The sequence below is a fragment of the Notamacropus eugenii genome, chromosome 3 (genome assembly GCF_028372415.1).
Source record: "Notamacropus eugenii isolate mMacEug1 chromosome 3, mMacEug1.pri_v2, whole genome shotgun sequence".
Taxonomy (NCBI): Eukaryota; Metazoa; Chordata; class Mammalia; order Diprotodontia; family Macropodidae; genus Notamacropus; species Notamacropus eugenii.
Window position 1 is genome coordinate 316,607,975 of NC_092874.1, and position 20,292 is coordinate 316,628,266.

The 20,292-nt window shown below is 38.5% G+C and overlaps 1 protein-coding gene across 8 annotated transcripts in view; it reads right to left on the bottom strand.

The window, feature by feature from the left end:
* Positions 1 to 20,292, bottom strand: part of FRMPD1 (FERM and PDZ domain containing 1) — a 224,057-nt gene that overhangs the window by 57,678 nt on the left and 146,087 nt on the right. For 6 of the 8 annotated variants that reach the window (XM_072596761.1, XM_072596757.1, XM_072596756.1 and 3 more), the window contains one exon: positions 14,753 to 14,857. In XM_072596761.1, coding sequence (XP_072452862.1) covers positions 14,753 to 14,853 — 101 coding nt within the window. In that variant the 5' untranslated portion in view covers positions 14,854 to 14,857. The other 2 variants (XM_072596762.1, XM_072596763.1) reach the window with 2 other exon arrangements.

A 20,292-nucleotide genomic window follows, 5' to 3' on the forward strand; every position in this document is an offset into this window, starting at 1 on the left:
ACATGTCATTGGAAAAAATAAAATACTATTTTAAAAAAGTAAGTCTAGTCTGTAATCATTATGATATCCACTAGTGGTACAGTTGGGCACCATCAATTAGTCTTCCAGAGCAACAAGATGGAAGGAAGTATTGATGTTAGCCCTACATTCCAAACTTCCAGCCAATCATATTGTTTTCCCATTTATGAGGCTGCCTTTTAGCTTTCGAATACTCTTGCTTTTTTCTATAAATCTGTTTGCCCTCATTCAAGGTGTTTTTGTTTGCTGAGGAACTAAAGACCGCTTTTATTGGTGATTGTTAGCCTTATCAATAAATTGAATGTCCTCAGAACTTTGTGCCTCAATTTACCTTAATTTCAATCATAACATCTGGAATATCTTTCATCTGGGAGGCCCAGTTGCTGGCACTAATGATGAAAATAGGAACCTTCAAAGGAGAAAGGAAGAGTAGGTTTGAAAAGAAAGAGATGAAATTTGGTTTTTGATGTCTAGCACTCAATCTCTCAATCTCCACTTGCTCTGGGCAGGTCAGTCCCAGAGGGTAGTTGATTACTCCTCACCTTGAGGTCTTGGGGGTAACTATGAAGAGTCAGGGGTCTCTCTAGCCGTGTGACTTTCCACTGGTGTACTCACAAATGACTGACAGATGATCTCAATTAGCCATTTAGAATTAGACTTTGGAAGCCTCTAGTGGCAGAAAGCAAAGAAGAAAGCCTCTTGATGAGAGTGAAAGAGAAGAGTGTAAAAGCTGGCTTGACACTTAACATAAAAAAAACAACAACTAAGATTTTGGTATCTGATTCCATTACTTCCTGGCAAATGGAGGGAGAACAAATGGAAGCAGTGTCAGATTTTATATTTGGGGTCTCAAAGATCACTGTACATGGTGACCGTAGCCATGAAATTAAAATGGAAGGAAAGCTATGGCAAATCTGGTCAGCATACTAAAAAGTAGTGATGTCATCTTGTGTTAATGCTACTTAAAGCTGCTGTGGAGGTTTAAGACCAATAACACTAGCACACAGGGTGGGCTGCTAGCACAGATTCTTTGATCTGCTTTTATAAAGGAAAGACAACTTTAAAGGGGTCAACAACCTTACTTTAATTACAGATAAGTAGAAAGAAGTGAGTATAGAAAATACACGCAGAGAAATTAGCACAGAGATTCAACAGACAGGGCTCCAACTGTCTGAACAAAGTAATATAACCACCTATATACATCACCAGATTGGGAGAGCACCAATAGCTGAGTAGTGGCGGAGGGGGGGGTGCTCTTAACAAACTACTACTCAGAGTCCCGTCCAGGGAATCAAAAGGTCCTTCTCACAAGCAAGCACCAAAATAAAATACCAATCTCCCAGTTTATGTAGTTTTCAACTTATAGGTTCAGAGCCAAAAGCATCACAACCCATCTGACTTAGTGCCTAATTAGTACCAAAAGATGTGAAAGCCTTCTCACAAGCAAGTTTCCCCTTAGGCAAGTTCCTTCCTCAATGGGCTCTATGTGACTCAGCATACATCACAGCTGTGAATTATCCTTCAGGTGTTTTAAATGAGCTTGGGAAACTTAACTCTAGAAAGAAAATAACAAAAAATCCCACTTTGCTTATGCTTACACCTTAGTGACAAAGATCCATTAAGTAAAAGCCGTGGGTTTTCCAGTGGTCATGTGAGAGTTGGTCTATAAGGAAACCTGAGCATTATAGAACGATCTCTTTCAAGCTGTGGTGCTTCTAAGACTTGAGAGTTTGTTGGACAGCAAGGAGATCAAATCAGCCAATAATTAAGTTAATTTTGACATTTATTAGAAGGACAAATCCTGAAGCTTAAATGCTTTGGCCACATGATAAGAAGATGGGACTCATTGGAAAAGACTCTGACTCTGAGAAAGATTGAAGGCAAAAGGAGAAAGGGACAACAGAGGATAAGATGGAAAGATAGTGTCATGGAAGCAACAAACATGAGCTTAGACAGACTTTGGGAGATAGCAGAGGACAGAAGGACCTGGCATGCTATGGTCCATGGTGTCACAAAGAGTCAGATACGACTGAACAACAACAACATTGACTAAGATAGTATAGTAGCAGTTGGTCCCAAAATATTCCCCAAAAGTCTGGGATGTACTTTTCTACAAATACATAAAGAGAGTCCAGGGGACAACAGATGCAAACTTGGAGTTCATGTGGTTAAAGGGTAAATTCTTGGCTCTTGATCAGATAGAAGTTCTTTTCTCCCTTCCTGGAGTCCTGATGAAGTATAGCCCTGGGTTGGATGTAGTTATTTGGGGGGCTCCATGGATCGGAGTGCTTTTAGAGTCCTAAAGTTGCTTTTCCTCAGGTGTATCATTTATTTTCAGGCCACAGGACTCTTGTTACCTCTGTTAGTGGGGAAGTCCAAATCTTTCAACTCTTTGAAAGTCAACAAATTTTTCTTCTGGTTAAGGGTAGGGGAAAGAGACCGAAACATCCTCCTCAGCTCCAATCCTTCTTCAAGGGAGGGGACCACTGTGCAAGACTGATTCCAAACTGGCTTGCTGCTTTTATCCAAACCTCACAAGGCATGACTGATTCTTTTCAACAAATCCAAATATACTCTCTACGTATTATCATCTCGTTTCATATTCAAGGTTCAATAAATATTAATCACCTACTACATGTCAGGCATTGTATATAGTTCTGGGGATATTAATATGAAAAAAAGAAAAATGGTCCCTACCTTCAAGGAGCTTACAATCTAATGGAGAAAGACAATACACAAAAGGAAGCTGAAAGTGGGGGGAAAGTAAGGTACCCAACTCAGGGGGACTGGTAGAGAAGTTCCCAAATAGTACAGCCAGGTAAGAAATGAGGAGATGTCTGAGTTGAGGTCTCTCCTTAAGTGCCAGGATGGTGGGGATGACCCCACCCCCTAGTCAGAGAGGCTGAAGGTAATGATGAGGTGGAGTACAAAGGCAAAGCATTTCACTCCTCCCAGATTGATTAAGGACTTTTAAATACCTAGTTTATTGTTGATTATTTCAACAGAGGTATCTAGAAATTGGTCACACCTATTTTACACCTTAGAGTGACTGATTTTGTAACTTGAGAAGCTTTCACCTGATATCAAGGTGCTCTTGTTATAGTTACGTTAACTGGGATGGGGATGTGTTCAACTGGAATGAGAAGGAAAAAAGGAAGGAAGCATTTACTATGTGGCAGGGACTGCGCTTGATCCTTACAACAACCCTAGAAGGTAGGTGCTATTATTATACCCATATAGATGAGAAAACTGAGGCAGCTAGAGGTTAAGAGATGTATCCAGAAGTGTCTGAGAGTAAATTTGAACTCAAGTCTTCCGGACTCTTGGTCTAGTGCTCAATCCACTGAACTACTTAGCTGCCTCTAGAGGAGTAAGTTTCCACAATTAGAGACTTAGCCAGCATAAGGAGGGAGGACATGCAGCGGAGGTATTCAGGAATGCAACAGTTTGTATTTGAATTATACCATGTTATCTATAAAATTTGTATTTCAGTTTAAAGACCTTGTTGGGTTATTGAAAACACACTTTGAAAGTTGTAGTAAATTAGGATAGTTCCAAACTCATTCAAAGAAGGCAGATAAATCAAAAAGATCTGAGTTTACGATTTTCAATTTAGTTCCTAACTGTGAGTCTGACAGCTTCAAATGGCAACAAGTGAAGGAACATTAAGAGAAAGGAAAAAAATTCCACTCGTAATAAAGAAAAAAGCAATTCTTTCGATTTTCCATTAGAAAATACCAAGATGTATGTAAGAATTCTCTCCTCTCCTACACACTTTCTGGTTTCTGATCATGGAAAGAGCCCCTGGAAAAGGCTAGGAATAGGGAACAGGAACCTTCTAACTTATCAGAGATTCCAGGAAGGCCAAATAAAGCCTTGACATTGAGTTGTAGCAGTTTTTGACGAGTCAATCTGGAGCAATTCGAAATCAACAATCTACTACAGTCTTGGGGGGAATAGAGGAGGGTTGAGAACCAGAGTTTTATCAGTGTTTGATGACAGCAAATCATATTGAATGCATATTTCTTTAAATCTTATCCTATAAATATTATATTTAAAATATTTCTTCAGCTGCTCTGAGTTCTCTTTTTGATAGAAAAAGCATAATTAGGTAGAAAAATAAGTTATAATACATATATGTATATATCTTAGTTCATGACAAAGTCATAACCAAGTAATGATTGTATACCTAGAGGCAGATGAACTTTTAAGTCAAAACACCCAAAGAAGAAATGAATAGCTTGCAAAGCCCTAAGTAGTATCTAATACCATAAAGCCAAACTGAGGCTGGATTGAATATAGGTGGCCATTATATACACTCTAGTTTGCAAAATCCTTTTACATTGATCATGGGATCTTAATCTGCGGTACGTGAACTTGTTTTAGAAAATATTTTGATAACTATTTCAACCTAATTGGTTTCCTTTGTAATTCTTTTATTTTGTCTTATGTATTTAAATAGAGTATTCTAAGAAGGAGTCCATAGACCTATCAAAATCATTCATGAGGCAAAAAAGAATAAAAACACCTTGATAGAAATTACCTCTTGTGAGCCTCATAGCAAACTTGTAAGAAATGTACTATAGGTATTATTATACCTATTTTATAGAAAAGCAAACTGAGGCTCAGAGAGTTTAACTGATTTGCTTATGGCCAAACACCTATTAAGCAGTAGAGGCAAGATCTGAACACTGGTCTCTTTTTCTCCTTAGCCTAGTATTTTTTCCTCTGTACCTGGACATTCTTTATAATGGGGTATCAATTAATTAAAAAACATTAATTAAGCATTTACTTGTTGTAGGGCACTGAGCTCAATACTTGGATTTAGAGAACAAAACTAAAACATTTACTCTCTTCAAGTAGTTTACATTCAAATGGACTTGGTTATAACTTCTAAGCCAGAGATTGGTTTCACTACAAATTAATGTTATCTCATCTTAACCGAGCCTTCCTTCACTGCAGCAAGGTAAACATTCTATTGCTTCCTAGATAAGCAAAGGAGACAGACAGTGGGAATAATCCCAGACTGGCATTTAGCAAGGTGTGATTGGCAACAGGACAAAGGACCATAGGACTCAGAGTAGAGGTCAACCTTGAGCTGAGTTGGTCAAGATAGAGAAGGGAAAAGAGTGTAGCTAGTGCAGAGGGTGATGGTCTGGGGAGGAACTGAGGGGCATAGGGAATGGAGGTCACAGTGAAGATGAAGGTCATGAGGCATAGGGAAAGATAGAATGAAGAAAGATTATAATCAATATATTCATGAACAAGAATATGGAACATTTGTGGTTGATGGTTAGATCAAGAATATGATTATTTTAAGTGGAGTAGTAGGTCATGGGGATTGTATGTCCATGTATAATCATGGGATTGAGCACTGGGGAAATTTGGATATTTCAGGTGGCATCAATAAGTCCCCTAGGAAGATGAGAGAAAGCCTGTGAGCCAGGCATTGAACTCACTGAGGAAGGAAGGAGAATGTCCTAGTGTTGAACAGATAACAGTCACCAGAATCTAGATTTGATGATATTTGGATAGCAGGAACCTGAAATGAGGAAGGATTAGTTATGTGTTCACATCAATTGTACATTTCATCATGTAAGCTGAGAGAGGAGGAACCAAGACTATTAACTAGCTCTCACAAGAATTTTTCTCAAATCTAGTTTGATGATAAGGAAGAAGGAAAAGGAAATCATGCTAGGAAGACTTCTAAAATGATGAAACTTCCAGGAGTGTTTTTCTCTTACAGGACGGTTGATTCAAATTACAGCTAGAAATCTCCAGTGAGATGGAAAGAAAGATCCAAAGAAAATCAGCAGGGACAATTTAAAAGTATTGTATGTCTGAAGGGGTTTTCTCTTATAGGGGTACTCAAGATTTAAAGCAGTGAGCTTTTAAAGGAAGTTACCTTCTGTCAGAGACAGCTGCGTTACTCTGGCTACTTTCTTCCTTTTGTTTTTGTATTTCTTTATCAACTGAGAAAAATGTTGCTGTAGGTGGTTATTGTTGTAGACTGGTTATTATTTTATGAAACTACTATTGATTTAAATAAATTTAGATGGCTTTGCTATCCTCTTCCTGTGGTTCAGTTGTTTCCAACTCTGTGACCCCATTGGGGTTTTCTTGGCAAAGATAATGGAACAGTTTGTTATTTCCTTCTCCAGTTCACTTTACAGATGAGGAAATTGAGGCAAATAGGGTGAAGTGACTTGCCCAGGGTCACACAGCTAGTAGGTGTCTGAGGCTGAATTTGAACTCAGGTGGTCCTGACTCCAGGGCTGGTGCTCTACCTACTGCACCACCTAGCGGCCCCTTAACATTCATAAAAAAAAACTTTTTTGAGTTCCAAATTTTCTCCCTCCACCTTCCTGCTCCCTGAGACAGTAAGCAATTTGATATACGTTATATTTGTTCAATCATGTAAAACATACTACCATATTAGTCATGTTGAGTCATAGGAGCTTATTAAATGGCAGGGGAGGGGCATGATTAGACATATCCTTGAGGAAAATCACTTTTGACAGTTATATAGAGGATGAATTAGAATAGAGAAGGGAGACCAATCAGAAGTCTGTAGCAATAGTCTATGAGAAGTGATGAGGCCATTGGTTTTATAGCCTGAGAGAAGAGGATGAATGAGAGGTATTGTGAGTCATGAAATGACAAGATTTGCCAAGTGAATGGATATGGGTGGTGGATAAAGTAAAGAGCAGAGGATGACATCGAGGTTTCAAACCTGGGTGACTGAGAAGAGGGTGGTATGCTTGGCAGTAAGAGAAGGCTTTTGGAAGAGAATGGATTTTGGAGGAAAGATAATAAGTTTCCTTTTGCATAGTTTAAGTTTGGGATGACTACAGGACATCCAGTTCAAAATATCCAGGAAGCCAAGTATGATAAGTTTATCTATTCATTCCCTGAATCTATGTGTACCTTATTTTTTTTAAATATGTATTTTTAATTTATGAAATTCAACAAGCATTTCCACAATATGTAAAATAAAAGATTGCACATGAAGCTGCAGATCTATTATGTACAACATGCTTTTAAATATATAATAACATTACCATGTAACTTTTTTTCCTTCCTTCTCCCCTTCTTGTCCTAGAGATGGCTACCATTAGACATAAATATACATATGTAGATAAAACCATTCTATACCTACTTCTATTTATCAATCTTTCTCTGAATGCTGATAAGCCTCTTCCTTCATAGGTCCTTTGTAGTTCACTTGGATATTTGTTAATAGTTAAAATGACTTAGGCACTCAAAGTTGTTCTTAAAACAATATTGTTACTGTATACAATGTCCCCTTGGTTCTGCTCCCATTCAGGGTCCCAAGAACCTTCTGGGAGGTAGGGAGATGGCATGGAACACATGCTAACTCTGCACTCAGAGGATTTCAACATAATGCTTATGACCTGTGTGATGCTGGGCAAATCCTCCCTGAGCCTCAGTTTCCGTATCTGTAAAATGAGGGAGCTGCACCAGATAGCTTCTGAGATCCCTTTCCATCTCTCTTAGATCTATGCTCACCTGCACCTGACCATGAACCACAGAAGATGACTTCGACATGAGGCCACAGAGAGAATTCTGGCCTTGATGTTACCTGGGAGGTTTTTAAGAGGGAATGAAAAAAAGGAATTGAATCACTGCTATGTTATGCTGGAATAATGATCAATCTTACTAAACCTCCCTACCAATCAGAGATAATGAATAACCCAATACAGTAAATGCTTATATCAGTAAGTTTTTGTTCTGGATTTTTACCCAGTCTGTCACTGGGAGTGCAAAAATACCTAGATATCAGCATTATCTATAACTCATATAGATAGTTCATATTGATCTGGAGTCAGAACAGCAATACACAACAGAAAGTACACTAGATTAAGAGTCTATTAAGAACTACTGCTCTGCCACTTAGCAGCTGTGAGATTGTTGACAAATAATTTCGATCTCTGAGAGTCTTCTCACCTATTAAATGAGAGAACTAGAAAAGAGAACATCTAGGGTCTTGAATACAAATGAATGGGTAGATAGGCTAAATCCTGTGATGCACATGGGTTAACTAGGTTTGGATACAGATGAGGGATTGAAACAAAAGGGGTAATTCAACACTGATTGTGGGAAGCAATGGGAGGAGAAACCGGGAGAGAAACAAAAAGTCATCTGAGCTGTTGTGCACTTTTTGAGATAAGACTTGGAAGTCACATCTCAAGGCCATTTGTGAATACCATGGCACAAGACTCCACTGTATACAAACACTAATGAAAAACTTGCATTTTTTTTCCCCGGATTAGTGAGGAAACAGAGATGCTTCATATCGAATGGTTTTGTGGTTCAGTTCTGTTTGATTCTTCATGACTCCATTTGGGGTTTTCTTGGCAAAGATACTGGAGTGGTTTGCCATTTCCTTCTCCAGCTCATTTAACAGATGAGGAAACTGAGGCAAGCAGTCCAGGGTTACATAACTGATAAGTGTCTGAAGCCAGATTTGAATTCAGGAAGATGAGTTTTCCTGAGTTCAGGACCAGCTCTCTATTCACTGCACCACTCATCTGACCATACTGGCAAGACCTGGCCACTAAATTACCTATTGGCTTCTCTAAATGTATTTTCAATCCAGCAAGTTATTTTTCTAAAAATATAAACTCAACTGATTCCTAGTTAGGATCTAGTTCTTAGGGCCAGAGACTGAAAGGAAGCTTAGACATAATCTAAATACAATTTACAATGAATTGTCTCTCCTCGAGCAATAGTGAGGATAATTCTGGCTTTTATTTTAAACTGTTCCTGTTGGAGCAGTCTTTTGCAAAACAATCTCTCTGCAGCTAGACAAAAAGGAGTTGAGGAATGTGGTAGCTGAACCTACCTACTAAATAAAGGGGGAGAGGACTCAAAAACCCACCTGAATTACCCAGACAGAGGAAAAGCTGTACTAATAGTGATGCCCTCTTTGCTCATCTGCAAGCAGTTTAAATATCAACTTACTTCCAACTCTCCTATGTTCCCTCATGTTCCCCCAGGCCTGAGTCAGCATCAATCCTGAACCTTAACCTACAATGCATATCCAGCCTCTCTGCTCCCTGCCTCCAGGGCCTTGTTCATTTGTTTCACAGAAGAACCACATAAAACCACTCAGTTTTACTTAACTCCATCCAGGGACCCATTGAACTGCCCAGTGTCCATCTTCCCTTATCACATCTTAATTTTGTATCTCTCCTCACTAACACTTGCTCAATCCACTTTCTGCTTTTTAATTAATTTATTTATTTTTAGTTTTCAAGATTCACTTTCATAAGATTTAGGATTTAAAATATTCTCCCTCTCCCTTACCTCCCCCCTCTCTAAGACAGCGTGCAATGTGATACAGGCTCTACTTATGCATTTATATTAAGCATATTTTCACATTAATCATGATGTAAAGAAGAATTAGAATAGGAGGAACCACGAAACAAAACAACAAGAGAAAAGGAGAGCAAATAGTCTGCTTCCATCTGCATTCAGACTCCAAAGTTCTTTCTCTGGATGTGGATGCCATTTTCCATCGTGAGTCTTTTGGAATTGTCTTAGACTCAATTCACTTTCTCTCTGTCCATTCCCTTGTGCTGAATTTTGTCCTCTGGCACCATGCCTCCAAGTAACACCAGTTAAGATCCTAAGAACTAGTCACTTCTTAGCCATCATCCAGAACTGTGGCTAACCCTCTCAGCAGCCACACATACATGCCAAGTCTTTAACTTAGGGAATGTAGAACTCAAGGGCTAGATCAGAACCATGCGCCTGAAAAGCAGGGTCTCTCCTCTCCTTTCTCCACAATGGGAGGGCTATGACAGCTTTAGGATTTTTCCCCTGGCAAAGTAAGTGGCATTTAAGGGAGATTGCTGTCTTCTCCTGTACGGACTTTGGTATTCTAAATGTTCTTAAGTATGCATTAAGACAGGCTCTTAGAGACTGGCTTTGGGGAAATGTGATCTTAAAGAGACTGTTGTTTTCTTTCTGTCCTAGGAGAGACCCAGAGACTCCTGAGAGCTCTGAGCAGAGCTCCAGGGCAACAGCACAAAGAAACTAGAGTTTAGGAGTTTCACTTTGGGTTGGTGAAAGGAGAAGCTGAGCCTAGGGAATGAATGGAAGTCAAGAGAGAGATGAACTCTGGTTGGCATTTTGTAATGAGTACCTAGAGACTGGAGACCTGAGCTTTCAAGAAAAGTGCTCTGGACGCTAAGCAGATAGTATGGGACAGCTGGAGGCATTTGTGAGTAGGTGTGGAAGCATATTTAAAACATCTTTTCTAGTTTAACTGAAAATGTTAAGAAATAATATTTTATCCAGCCTAAAACCCTTTCCAGACTTTTCCCTTTAGCAAAGTGAGTAAAGCACAGATCTGACCATATCACCTTGCCCTATGCAATAAAACCCCAGTGGCTTCCCATTTCCTTCAGAATGAAATATAAAATCCTCCATTCAGCATTTAAAGCCCTTCACAACATGACCCCTTCCTACCTTGCCAGTCTTTTTACTTCTTACTCCTTTCCATCTTACTCTGTGACCCAGTGCTGTTCCTCATCAAGATGCCTTGTCTCCTAACTCCACGTTTGTTTCACTAGCTGTCCCCCATGCCTGGAATCTTCTCCGGCCTCATCTCTACCTCTTGACTTCCTACAAAGTTTCTGGTAGAATATCTCCTTCTGCAAGAATCCTTTCCTCATCCCTCTTACTACCTTAATAAAGGTTTGCTGACCTGATTTTGGTAGAAAAAGGCTACACAGTCCCAGGAAGAAGGTTAATCATCACTTAACCCCTGTCAAGATCAGTTTACTGTCCCTGCACACCTCTGAGGTGGTTAGCGCCAGGACCCATCTAAAGAAACTGTGCTCTTTTCTATTCAAGGTTAAGATATGCATCATAGAGAGGAGGTTCCTTTGATTTACTTCAGTAGAATTAGAGAGGGAGTCAAGGAAGGAAATGAGTAGTGACTGTTGTTTTGTAATGTAATCCCAAACTACATTTTAACATATTATAATCTTTTCCTTGTTCAAGATTCCTGTAAATGTTACCTTAAATCATTTTGCATAGGGAGACGTCTGTGGATATAGGGGGTGGGTGGGGAAGGGGAAGGATCATGACAGTTTGGACACACTTCTTTTCTAGAAATACTTGCACCTAGGACATTCACTTGTTCTTGGTAGATCTGTGCCTAAAACACTGAGTACAATATTAATATATTTTTTTCTTTGACAAAGAAAGTATCAGACTATGAAATAAGTTTTCCCATTATTCATTCTCCTCTCTCTCTAATTAACTAGGCAGAAGCAGATCCCAAAAGTCATCTCTGTTTTCTAAAGTTCCCTTGATTTACTGGATGTCCAATAGACACATTAGATGTTCCTGGTTGTGTATTCATTGTTTGTGAAAGGAGATCATGATGAAAGGGGCCCACATAACAGAGCATTATGCAGAGGCAAAGAAGTGGACAGAGAACAAAGATTCACTCAACCTGGAATGTTACCAAAGTGAACCCAATTAGGGACTTGACTTCTTAATTTTTATTGTCTTCCTAGCATCATAGAAAGATTAAGCCATAAGAATACAGACATGTTCCTCCCCTCCTCCCCCATAACATACAAACAACTCCCACAGAGGTAATAAGCATCAGGCAATTTATTCCCTCCATGGTCCTCTCCCAGTTCAAAGTACTCCATCAGATCCTGAATGAAGGGAGCTCATACATGGGGCAATTGAAGGGAGGTCATATATGGAGCCACTGAAGGGAGGAATTGGGAAAGAGGGATCCAGATCACATTGCAAAAGATTGGGAGAATTTGAAGTGTAGGTGCTGTATTTAACTGATTTGTGTGTGATACTAACCATCTACAAGCCCAGACTCTTCTACAATGTCACTTCTATTTTTCTGAAAAAGGACAGGGCTTTAATATTTTTGAAATGATTTAGAAACAAGATAATAGTTTTTGATTCCCTCAGAGAAATGGGTACTTTAGAAATACTTGAACAAGCTGTATTTCTCTCTTTGGCAAGCTAGGCAGAGAATCTGAGCAGGAAAATTAACACTATTCAAAATTGAATGCATTCAAAAGTTCTGCATCAGTAAAATTAGATCAGTATCTATCTGCTTTTATTTTGGGATGTGAAAGACTCTGTTTAAAATAGTAAAAAGGTCCAGGAGAAAGAAAAGAGCTGTCAAAAGTCGGTACATAGATGAGAAGGATGTTAGACAGCAAATTGTTTGGCTATGTAATCACACTTTCATTTTCCCTCCAAAGCCTTCCTCTTAACCTTCTTGGTTTCTGGCCATGCAGGCTTTAAGTCTATAGTGGGTTGCTGGGGTTTTTTTGTTTGGTTTTTTTTTTTACTTTCACCTCTTCTACCACATCCTATGAGTTGTCAAGCCCTGCAAATTCTACCTCCAGAATATCTCTTTTTTGGTTCTTTTCTCCCACCAATTGAGAGTATTTTATTTTCTTCAATTACATGTAAAAACAATTTTTAGCATTCCTTTTTAGAATAAGATTTTGAGTTTCAAATCTTCTCCCTTACTCCCTTCCTTCCCCCCTCCATAAGGTGGTAAATTTGATATAGGTCATATTTGTGCAATCATGTAAAACCTATTTCCATACTAATCATGTTGTGAAAGAAGAAACAGTTTGCAAAAAAAAAAAAATTAGTTTGCCAAAGGAAAAAACCACCAAAAAAGTAAGTGAAAATAGTAAGCTTCAATCTGCATTCAGGCTCCATCAGTTCTTTCTCTGAATGTAAATAGCATTTTCCATCATGAGTCCTTTGGAATTGCCTTGGATCACTGTATTGTAAAAAGAACTAAGTCATTCATGGTTGATCATTATATAATGTTGTAGTTACTGTGTGCAGTGGTCTACTGGTTCTGCTCACTTCACTTTGTATCAGTTCATATAAGTCTTTTCAGGTCAGTGTATCTCTTGCATCTGTCCCCTCCTTTCCACTGCCACCACTCTAGTTCTGACCGTTTTTTCAAAGTCATCATCCCTTTGTACCTCTCTGTTGCATAACTGTTAACCACCCTCTCTTTCTGGATGATCTCACCTCTCTAAGCTTTTCTGATATTGTTCTTTCCTGGTTCTACTCCTATCTGCCTGACTGATTTCTCTCAGTCTGCTTTGCTCCTAACTTTTGGTGTTCCCAGGGGGCCATCTCCAGTCATGTGGATGATCTATATCTTGCCACTGGATCCTGATAGAGACAGTGAAGCTGGTGATCTTGACCAGCCCTCCCTCATTTAAATCCAATTCACTTGAAAGTTATGGCCTCATCTTCCAGACATCATGGTCCTCTTCCAGCACAAAGGACAAACAAGGGTGTTCCCCTAGCTTCTGTGCTAAGTCTTCTTCTATACTCCAAGTAACTTCACCATTTCCTTTGGGCTTAACTATCATGGCCATATAGATGACTCACAGATCTATGTATTCAGCCCCAAGTCTATTCCCTGAACTCAGACTCTCAACACCAATGAGTCAGTCAATAAGTGAATAAACTTTTATTAAGTGTCTACTGTGTGCCAGGCATTTCAGAGTGTCTTGGAGACATCTCAGACTCCCAAACTAAACTCACTATGTTTTCTCCCTAAACTCTCCCCTCCTTCCCACTTCCTTGTTTTCCTGGAAGATAATGTCTTCCTCTTTCTAACCCCATAGCCATAGTGGAAAAAGCACTGGAGTTGAAATCAGGAAGACTTCACTTCCCATCCTATTTCAGACACTTAGGACCTTGCACAAATCACATAAATTCTCTCAGCCTCAGTTTATTCATCTGTAAAATAAGGACAATAATAGCACTTGGTTTTGTAGGCATCAATCAAGATAATATATGTGAAGAGCTTTGCAAACCTTAAAGCGCCATATAAATATCAGCCATTATTGTTACACATTCAGTTGCTAAATCTTGCTTTTTCTACTTCCACAATGCCTTTTGCAACTCTCTGCTCTCTCAGCTCACACAACTACCATCTCTTCAATAGCTGCATAGACCCATTGATCCTTCTGCCTCAAGTCACTTCATTCTGACCATCCTACACTTTCCTGCCAAAGTAATTTTTTTTAATGCAGAACTGATCATGTGATTTCTCACTTTCAGTGAAGTCCTTTGGCTTTCTATGGTCTCTACAACAAAACAGAAACTTCTCTGTTAAGCCTTTCACCACCTGGCCTCAACCTATCTTTCCAATCTCATTGAAACCAATGACACTGTTCTCAGAAGAAGACACCCCATCTCTTGGCTCTGTGCATTTTCTCCTTCTCCCCATGACTATCCCTCATGCCTATGTTCTTCCTCATCTCCATTTCCTGGCTTTCCTGTATTCCTTCAAGTCCCAGTTAAAATTACATGAAGCTTTTCCTAATTCTTTCTTAATTCTCTTGTTTTCCCTCTCTTGATTATTTCCTATTTATTCTGTATATAGTTTTTTGAGGATATATTTGTTTGCATGGTGTCACCACCATTAGATTGTGAGCTCCTTGAGGGCAGGAGTTGTCTTTTACCTCTTTTTATGTCTCTAGTGTTTAGCATAGTGCCTGGCATGTAGTAAGCACTTAATACTTATTGACTTAACTTGAAGAGATACAAGGAGACATGAGACAAAAAGAAAAATTTAAGAGCTTATAGAAACAGCAAAACCTTCAGCTGGCTTGGTCCTATGTGATCCCAACTCTGAGGCAAACATTTATAAAATCAAATTTCTGTTGACCCTTACCTGGGCGAATTATCCCGAGACCGTCTGAGCCATCTGGCTACCATTTGCTCTATTCTGTGGGCTTTTCTTGTCTGTAATAAATTGTTCTCCAGATCTTCCATTTACCTAAAAATATAACAAATGAGAATTTTCACTTGGAAACCAAACAAAATATAACACTAAACTATGTTCAGTCAAAACATATGCTGTTTCTGGCAAAAGCATTTTCATTCTGCATATTTTGAATACAGATATTGACAATAACTAACATTTATATCGCACTTTGAAGTTTACAGAGTGTTCATTGTATATTGTCTCAGCTAGGGGGCACAGTGGATAGAGTGCTGGACTTGGAAATCAAGAAAGACCTGCATTCAAATTCTGCTTCACTCGTTAGCTGTGTGACCTTGAGCAAGCCACTTAACCCATCTGTGCCTAGTTTTAATAACAACAGAACCTATTTCCCAGGGTTGTTGTGGGGATAAAATGAGATGACACAAGTAAAATGATTTTCAGATCTTAAAGTGCTCTAAAAATGCTTATTATTATTACTAATAGAGCCTCACCAAAGCTCTATGAGGTACCATATATATTATTATCCCCATTTTGTACTTGAGAAAACTGAGACTTGAGTAAAATGAGTCACTCAAATTTACATAACTACTAAGTACCAGAAGTGGTGTTTTAATCCAGGTTTCCTAACTGCAAATCCCACACTCCTGATCATACTAGTTCTCTCTTCTGACCAAACTACAATTATCCTTTTCACATGGTGGGGTTAGGGGCGCAGTGCCCCCTCCCCCCCCACAATCCGGAAAAATCTGTGTAAAAGTTTTTGGTCTTCCCTTTGTACCAGAGATGAAGTCTGAATTATTATGGTATTAAAAAATAAAATATGTTGAAGTAATATAATGCTATACATATATTTTATAGATTTCCGAGACACTTTTTCCGTGTCACCTCCTGACCTTCTCGTGTTGTCTGCGGCTTCTGCAAAACTCCCCCAAAATTCCCATTTAATTTCTTATGCCAACCTACAATATATCAAAATGTCATGGGTTGGTTGGTTGTTGTTTTACATTCTTTTAGAGGATCAAAATGACACCACCATAATAAAGTGAAATTTCAATGTGTCCAACTATGGCTGAGCAGACAAATACAAAGTATTCTGTCATGGAAACTGTTGCTTATTTTTTCTTTTTTGGATAGGGATTCCTGCCACTAACTCAGAAGATGCCAAAATAGCCCAAAATCTGGGTATCCCTTTCACAGGGTAAAGGCATGATGGAGAAAGGATAATTGCAAATCATTAAAAGAGTTAAATCTCTTCTGGATGTTGGCAAATCTCAACAACTAGGAAAGGCCATATGAGACCACATGAGGTGCAGTGGAGAGAAAGCTGTTCTTGAAATTAGAAGACTGTAATTTGAATTCTGGTTATATTTACTACCTATATGACCTTGGGCAAAGTCACTAACTTCTCAGGGCCTCACTTTACTTATCTGAGGAAGGGTAAGAATAGATTAGTGCTTCTTCAAGTTTTTCCACTTGCAACCTCTTTTCGCCTAAGAAATTTTTATATAACCCTGGGTATATAGGTATATAAAACAGGTATGCAAATCAAACAATTACTGATAATAAATCATAAAGAAATTTATTTCAAAACAATTTTTTGGTATACATATAATTTTACTATTTATTAAAGACAATAGTCTTGAATCTGAGCCATTTCTGGCAATGTTTGTTAGTGTGGCATGATGGCACACACAGTGCAAAGTGCGCAAGGCTGCGGTGAAGTTGTGCGATGCAACGTGGGCAAGTGCTGCCAGAAACACCTCGGATTCATTACTCGTTTGATTAATTAATTGATTTTGGGTTGCTGTGGGTTCAAAAATCTTTTACTGTTCTCAAATTTTTCATGATCCCCACATTGAGCTACATGACCTCGTATGGATTCACAGCCCATAATTTAAGAAGCATTTGGACTAAATGACCTCTTAAATTTTGTTATCTATCATCCTACAATTTTCACATAGAAACAATGCAGTAAATATTGCTTCCACAGAAACAATTTACCCTTTGAAATGTTACAAATAGCAGTCAGGATCTGTGATTTTCAGTTGGAAGGGACTTTAGAGATCATTTTTCCTCCAACCCCCTCATTTTATGGATGAGCAAACTGAGACTTCGTAAGAGACTCACTTAGGTGAGCTGTCCAGCGAGTATGTAACAGTTGGCCTATGTTCTTTGAAGTTATAGTTCAGTTACATTATAGTTTAAATGGGCTGGTATGGGATATCCCTGGAAACGAAACAGCATTAGAACTTGGATTCTGAGGGAAAAGAGCATTCCACATTTCAAAGTCAGTTATTACCTTGGGACTACCTATACTATTAGAGTAACTCTTCACCATTACTATCAATATTTTAGAACAAGGGAGGCAGTTACTACGTTATATTTTGGTTTGAAGGTGAGGATGAAGGAGAGGAACTAAGCCACCTGGATAGCATTTTGATGTGAAGATAGCAATCTATTATGGTTTTGTAGTGCCATTTCAACTGCCTATATCAAACAGTTATAGGGGATGGGTTCCCATACATTTAGCCAATGAGGTTGGGCAAGATACCTTACTACCAACCTATAGGTTATCTTTTCCCCACCTCTGATAAAAGTTTTGTGGCCCTAAGCTGGGTCACAATTCCAAAGAGAAGTCCAAAGTGACAAATGAGTGACTTTTCCAGACTAAAAGTAACTGAATTTTATCTCATAAGCCTCTTTTCCTCAAAAGAGCCTAGCTACAAGGCACTGACGTACTGTTTTTTGTTTTTTTTTTTTAATGCTTTGAATACTTATCTAAGTATTTCAAAGTGTTTATATAGCACTATATCCCCAAAGGCCTGGCAAGCCCATGGGGTCATGAAGAGTTGGGTATGACTAAACAACAACATGTCCCCAAAAATGTTTGTAATGTGAAGAAGTAAGAACATATCAATGTAATTTTTATATTGAGATCAGATTAAGCGCTGGAAGGGTTATTGCCACACCTAGAAAACAAATAACAGTATATACATGTGTTTCCTGGCCTCTCTCTTCATCTCTGGTATATATTCTCATCCATGTGGTTTAGTAATTGAAAGGCATATGCTTTCAATCCAATCTGCATTCCTTAGACTTGAAGAAAATGTTCAGCAGTAGAAGAATCCCAGGCTAATCACTCCAGAGATGATTGGTTGCCAAGAGTTAATAAGCACAGTGACTGCTCTGTCAATTGCCAGTAGCAATTTAAAGAAAAAGGTTATTTGATGAACACAAAGACAGATAATGTTTACAGGTTCATGATACTATAGATATACCGCTGACATGGACCTTAGAGGGTGCTTCTAAGCATTTATCATTCTCCCATCTTTCAAACATCTTGAAAATTAATCTTTCAACACCCTCAAAATTACATCCTCTGCAAGACTAGCAGCTTTCCCCATCTTGTTTTCTTTGGTGCCATTTCTACTTCCTCTTCTAAGGAATGAGCTGTTAGAGTCCAACTGCGATGGATCTACTTTTATTGATGGAGAAAAGACATTATTATAGAAATGTTTACAGATCTTTTCCAGCTTTTTTCTGTTCCTTGTCATCCTTCCAGTTTCATCTTTCAATTTCCTGAGGATAAAACAGTTCAGTCTTTCACCAATCTTTTCCTTTTTTCCATTGTTTCTTATTTGTTTTTAAGGCAATGCTGCTCATAAACCACTATTGCCTTTCTCCATTAAGACTTTCTAAGAAAGACTATATTTTGAACTAGCATTGTTTTTCCCAGCCATCTCTCTTTCTCCACTTGGCAAAGAGATCAAGCACTTTCTGGCCAATGTAGTTTCTTAGGGTTGTTCCCCTCCCCCATTGTGATTTATTGGTTAAACTTCATTAGGAAATGGTGGTAGTCTGTGTTGATGTTCGTTCTTTTATTCATTTCTCATTTGTTGTCATGAACGAGTGAATAGAAAAGGGATAAGCTGAAGAGGAAAGTCAGTTCAAGGTGGACAGTGAGGATGGGTTCATGGGAGGAAGATGAGGAGTATTGTTACTTTTCTTGGGAGATTCAATAGCGAGATGAAAAGACCAAGCTTCCCACTTTCAGGTCTTCTTCTCTGCATGCACTTATTTAATTAATATTTTTGTATTTCTCTCATCCTTCATAGCTCTCCCACCATATTCTAGGCTCCCTGAGGGCACAGACTATGTCATTTTTTTCATCTTTGCATTTCTAGAACCTGGTATTATGCCTTCGCACATAGTAGGTGTTGACTGAACTGAACTGCAAGCATGATATGTTCTATCTCTTATTTCTGTCCTTTTGCACAAACTGTCTTCTGTGCCCAGAATGCATTCATTCTTCACCTCCATCTTCTAGAATCCCCAGCATTCTTCAAAATTTAGCTCAGGCACACATGGCTATGGGAAATCTATCCTAACCCAATCCTCCCCTAGATATTAGTTCCCTTCTCCCACAATTTTTTTTTGATTAGACATGATTTCCTTGATATTAAGCACACCCAGTGGGGGTAATCCCCTTGACTCAGCATATGGCACCTGCTCTGTAACTCAGAGACTTAGACACTTGTCTCTATAAGTTGAGTTTTGTATATCAGAGGTATTCAGAGGCATCAAAATAGGAAATTCCTAAACATCTTCTGTGATTACAGCCTACTTCACAGGTACTGAAGTGCTCCTTAATTAGGAAAACAAGTTATAGTTTTTAAAAATTACTTGTGCCAAATTCTCAAGGTATATAAATGTAACCCATTTCCCATATCTCCTTTGACTGCTCCCTCTAGTGGTAGATAGAATGGTAGCTAAGCTTATGCTCTTTATAAACGTCACTTATTAATGAAATCCTCCACTTCTAGAGACACAGTGATCATGCCATGCTTCAAATGAGTCCAAGAATAGGACACATCTAGACAGCTTGGTGGTATGATAGATTGAGTACTGGACTTGGAGTCAGAAAGTCTTGAGTTTCAAATCTGCCTCAGACACCTGGGCAAATAACTTTTCTCAGTCTCAGTTTCCTCATCTGTAAAATAGGGAACATAATAACATGTAATACACAGGGTTATTGTAAGGCTCAAATAAAATTATATTATATATATATATATATATATATATATATATATATATATACATGCATATATATATAAAATGCCTTACAAATGGGGACTGGTGGAACAAATTATGGTATATGAAAATAATGGAATACTTTTGAACCATCATAAATGACAAAAGGGATAACGAGAAACCTGTGAATACTTGGATGAATTGATGCAGAGTGAAATGAGGAGAACAAAGGGAACAATTTATATGATAATCACATTTATAAAGACAGATACCTTGAGAAAAAGACTTAATCAAGGACCAGCCATGATTCCAGAGAACTTATTATGATCTATGCTACCTACCTCCTGAAAGAAATCAGTGGTTCAAGATACAGAATGAGACGTGCAGTTTTGGAGATGGATAACGTTGGAATGTATTTTCCTTTATTATGCATAATTGTTACAAGGATTTTGTTT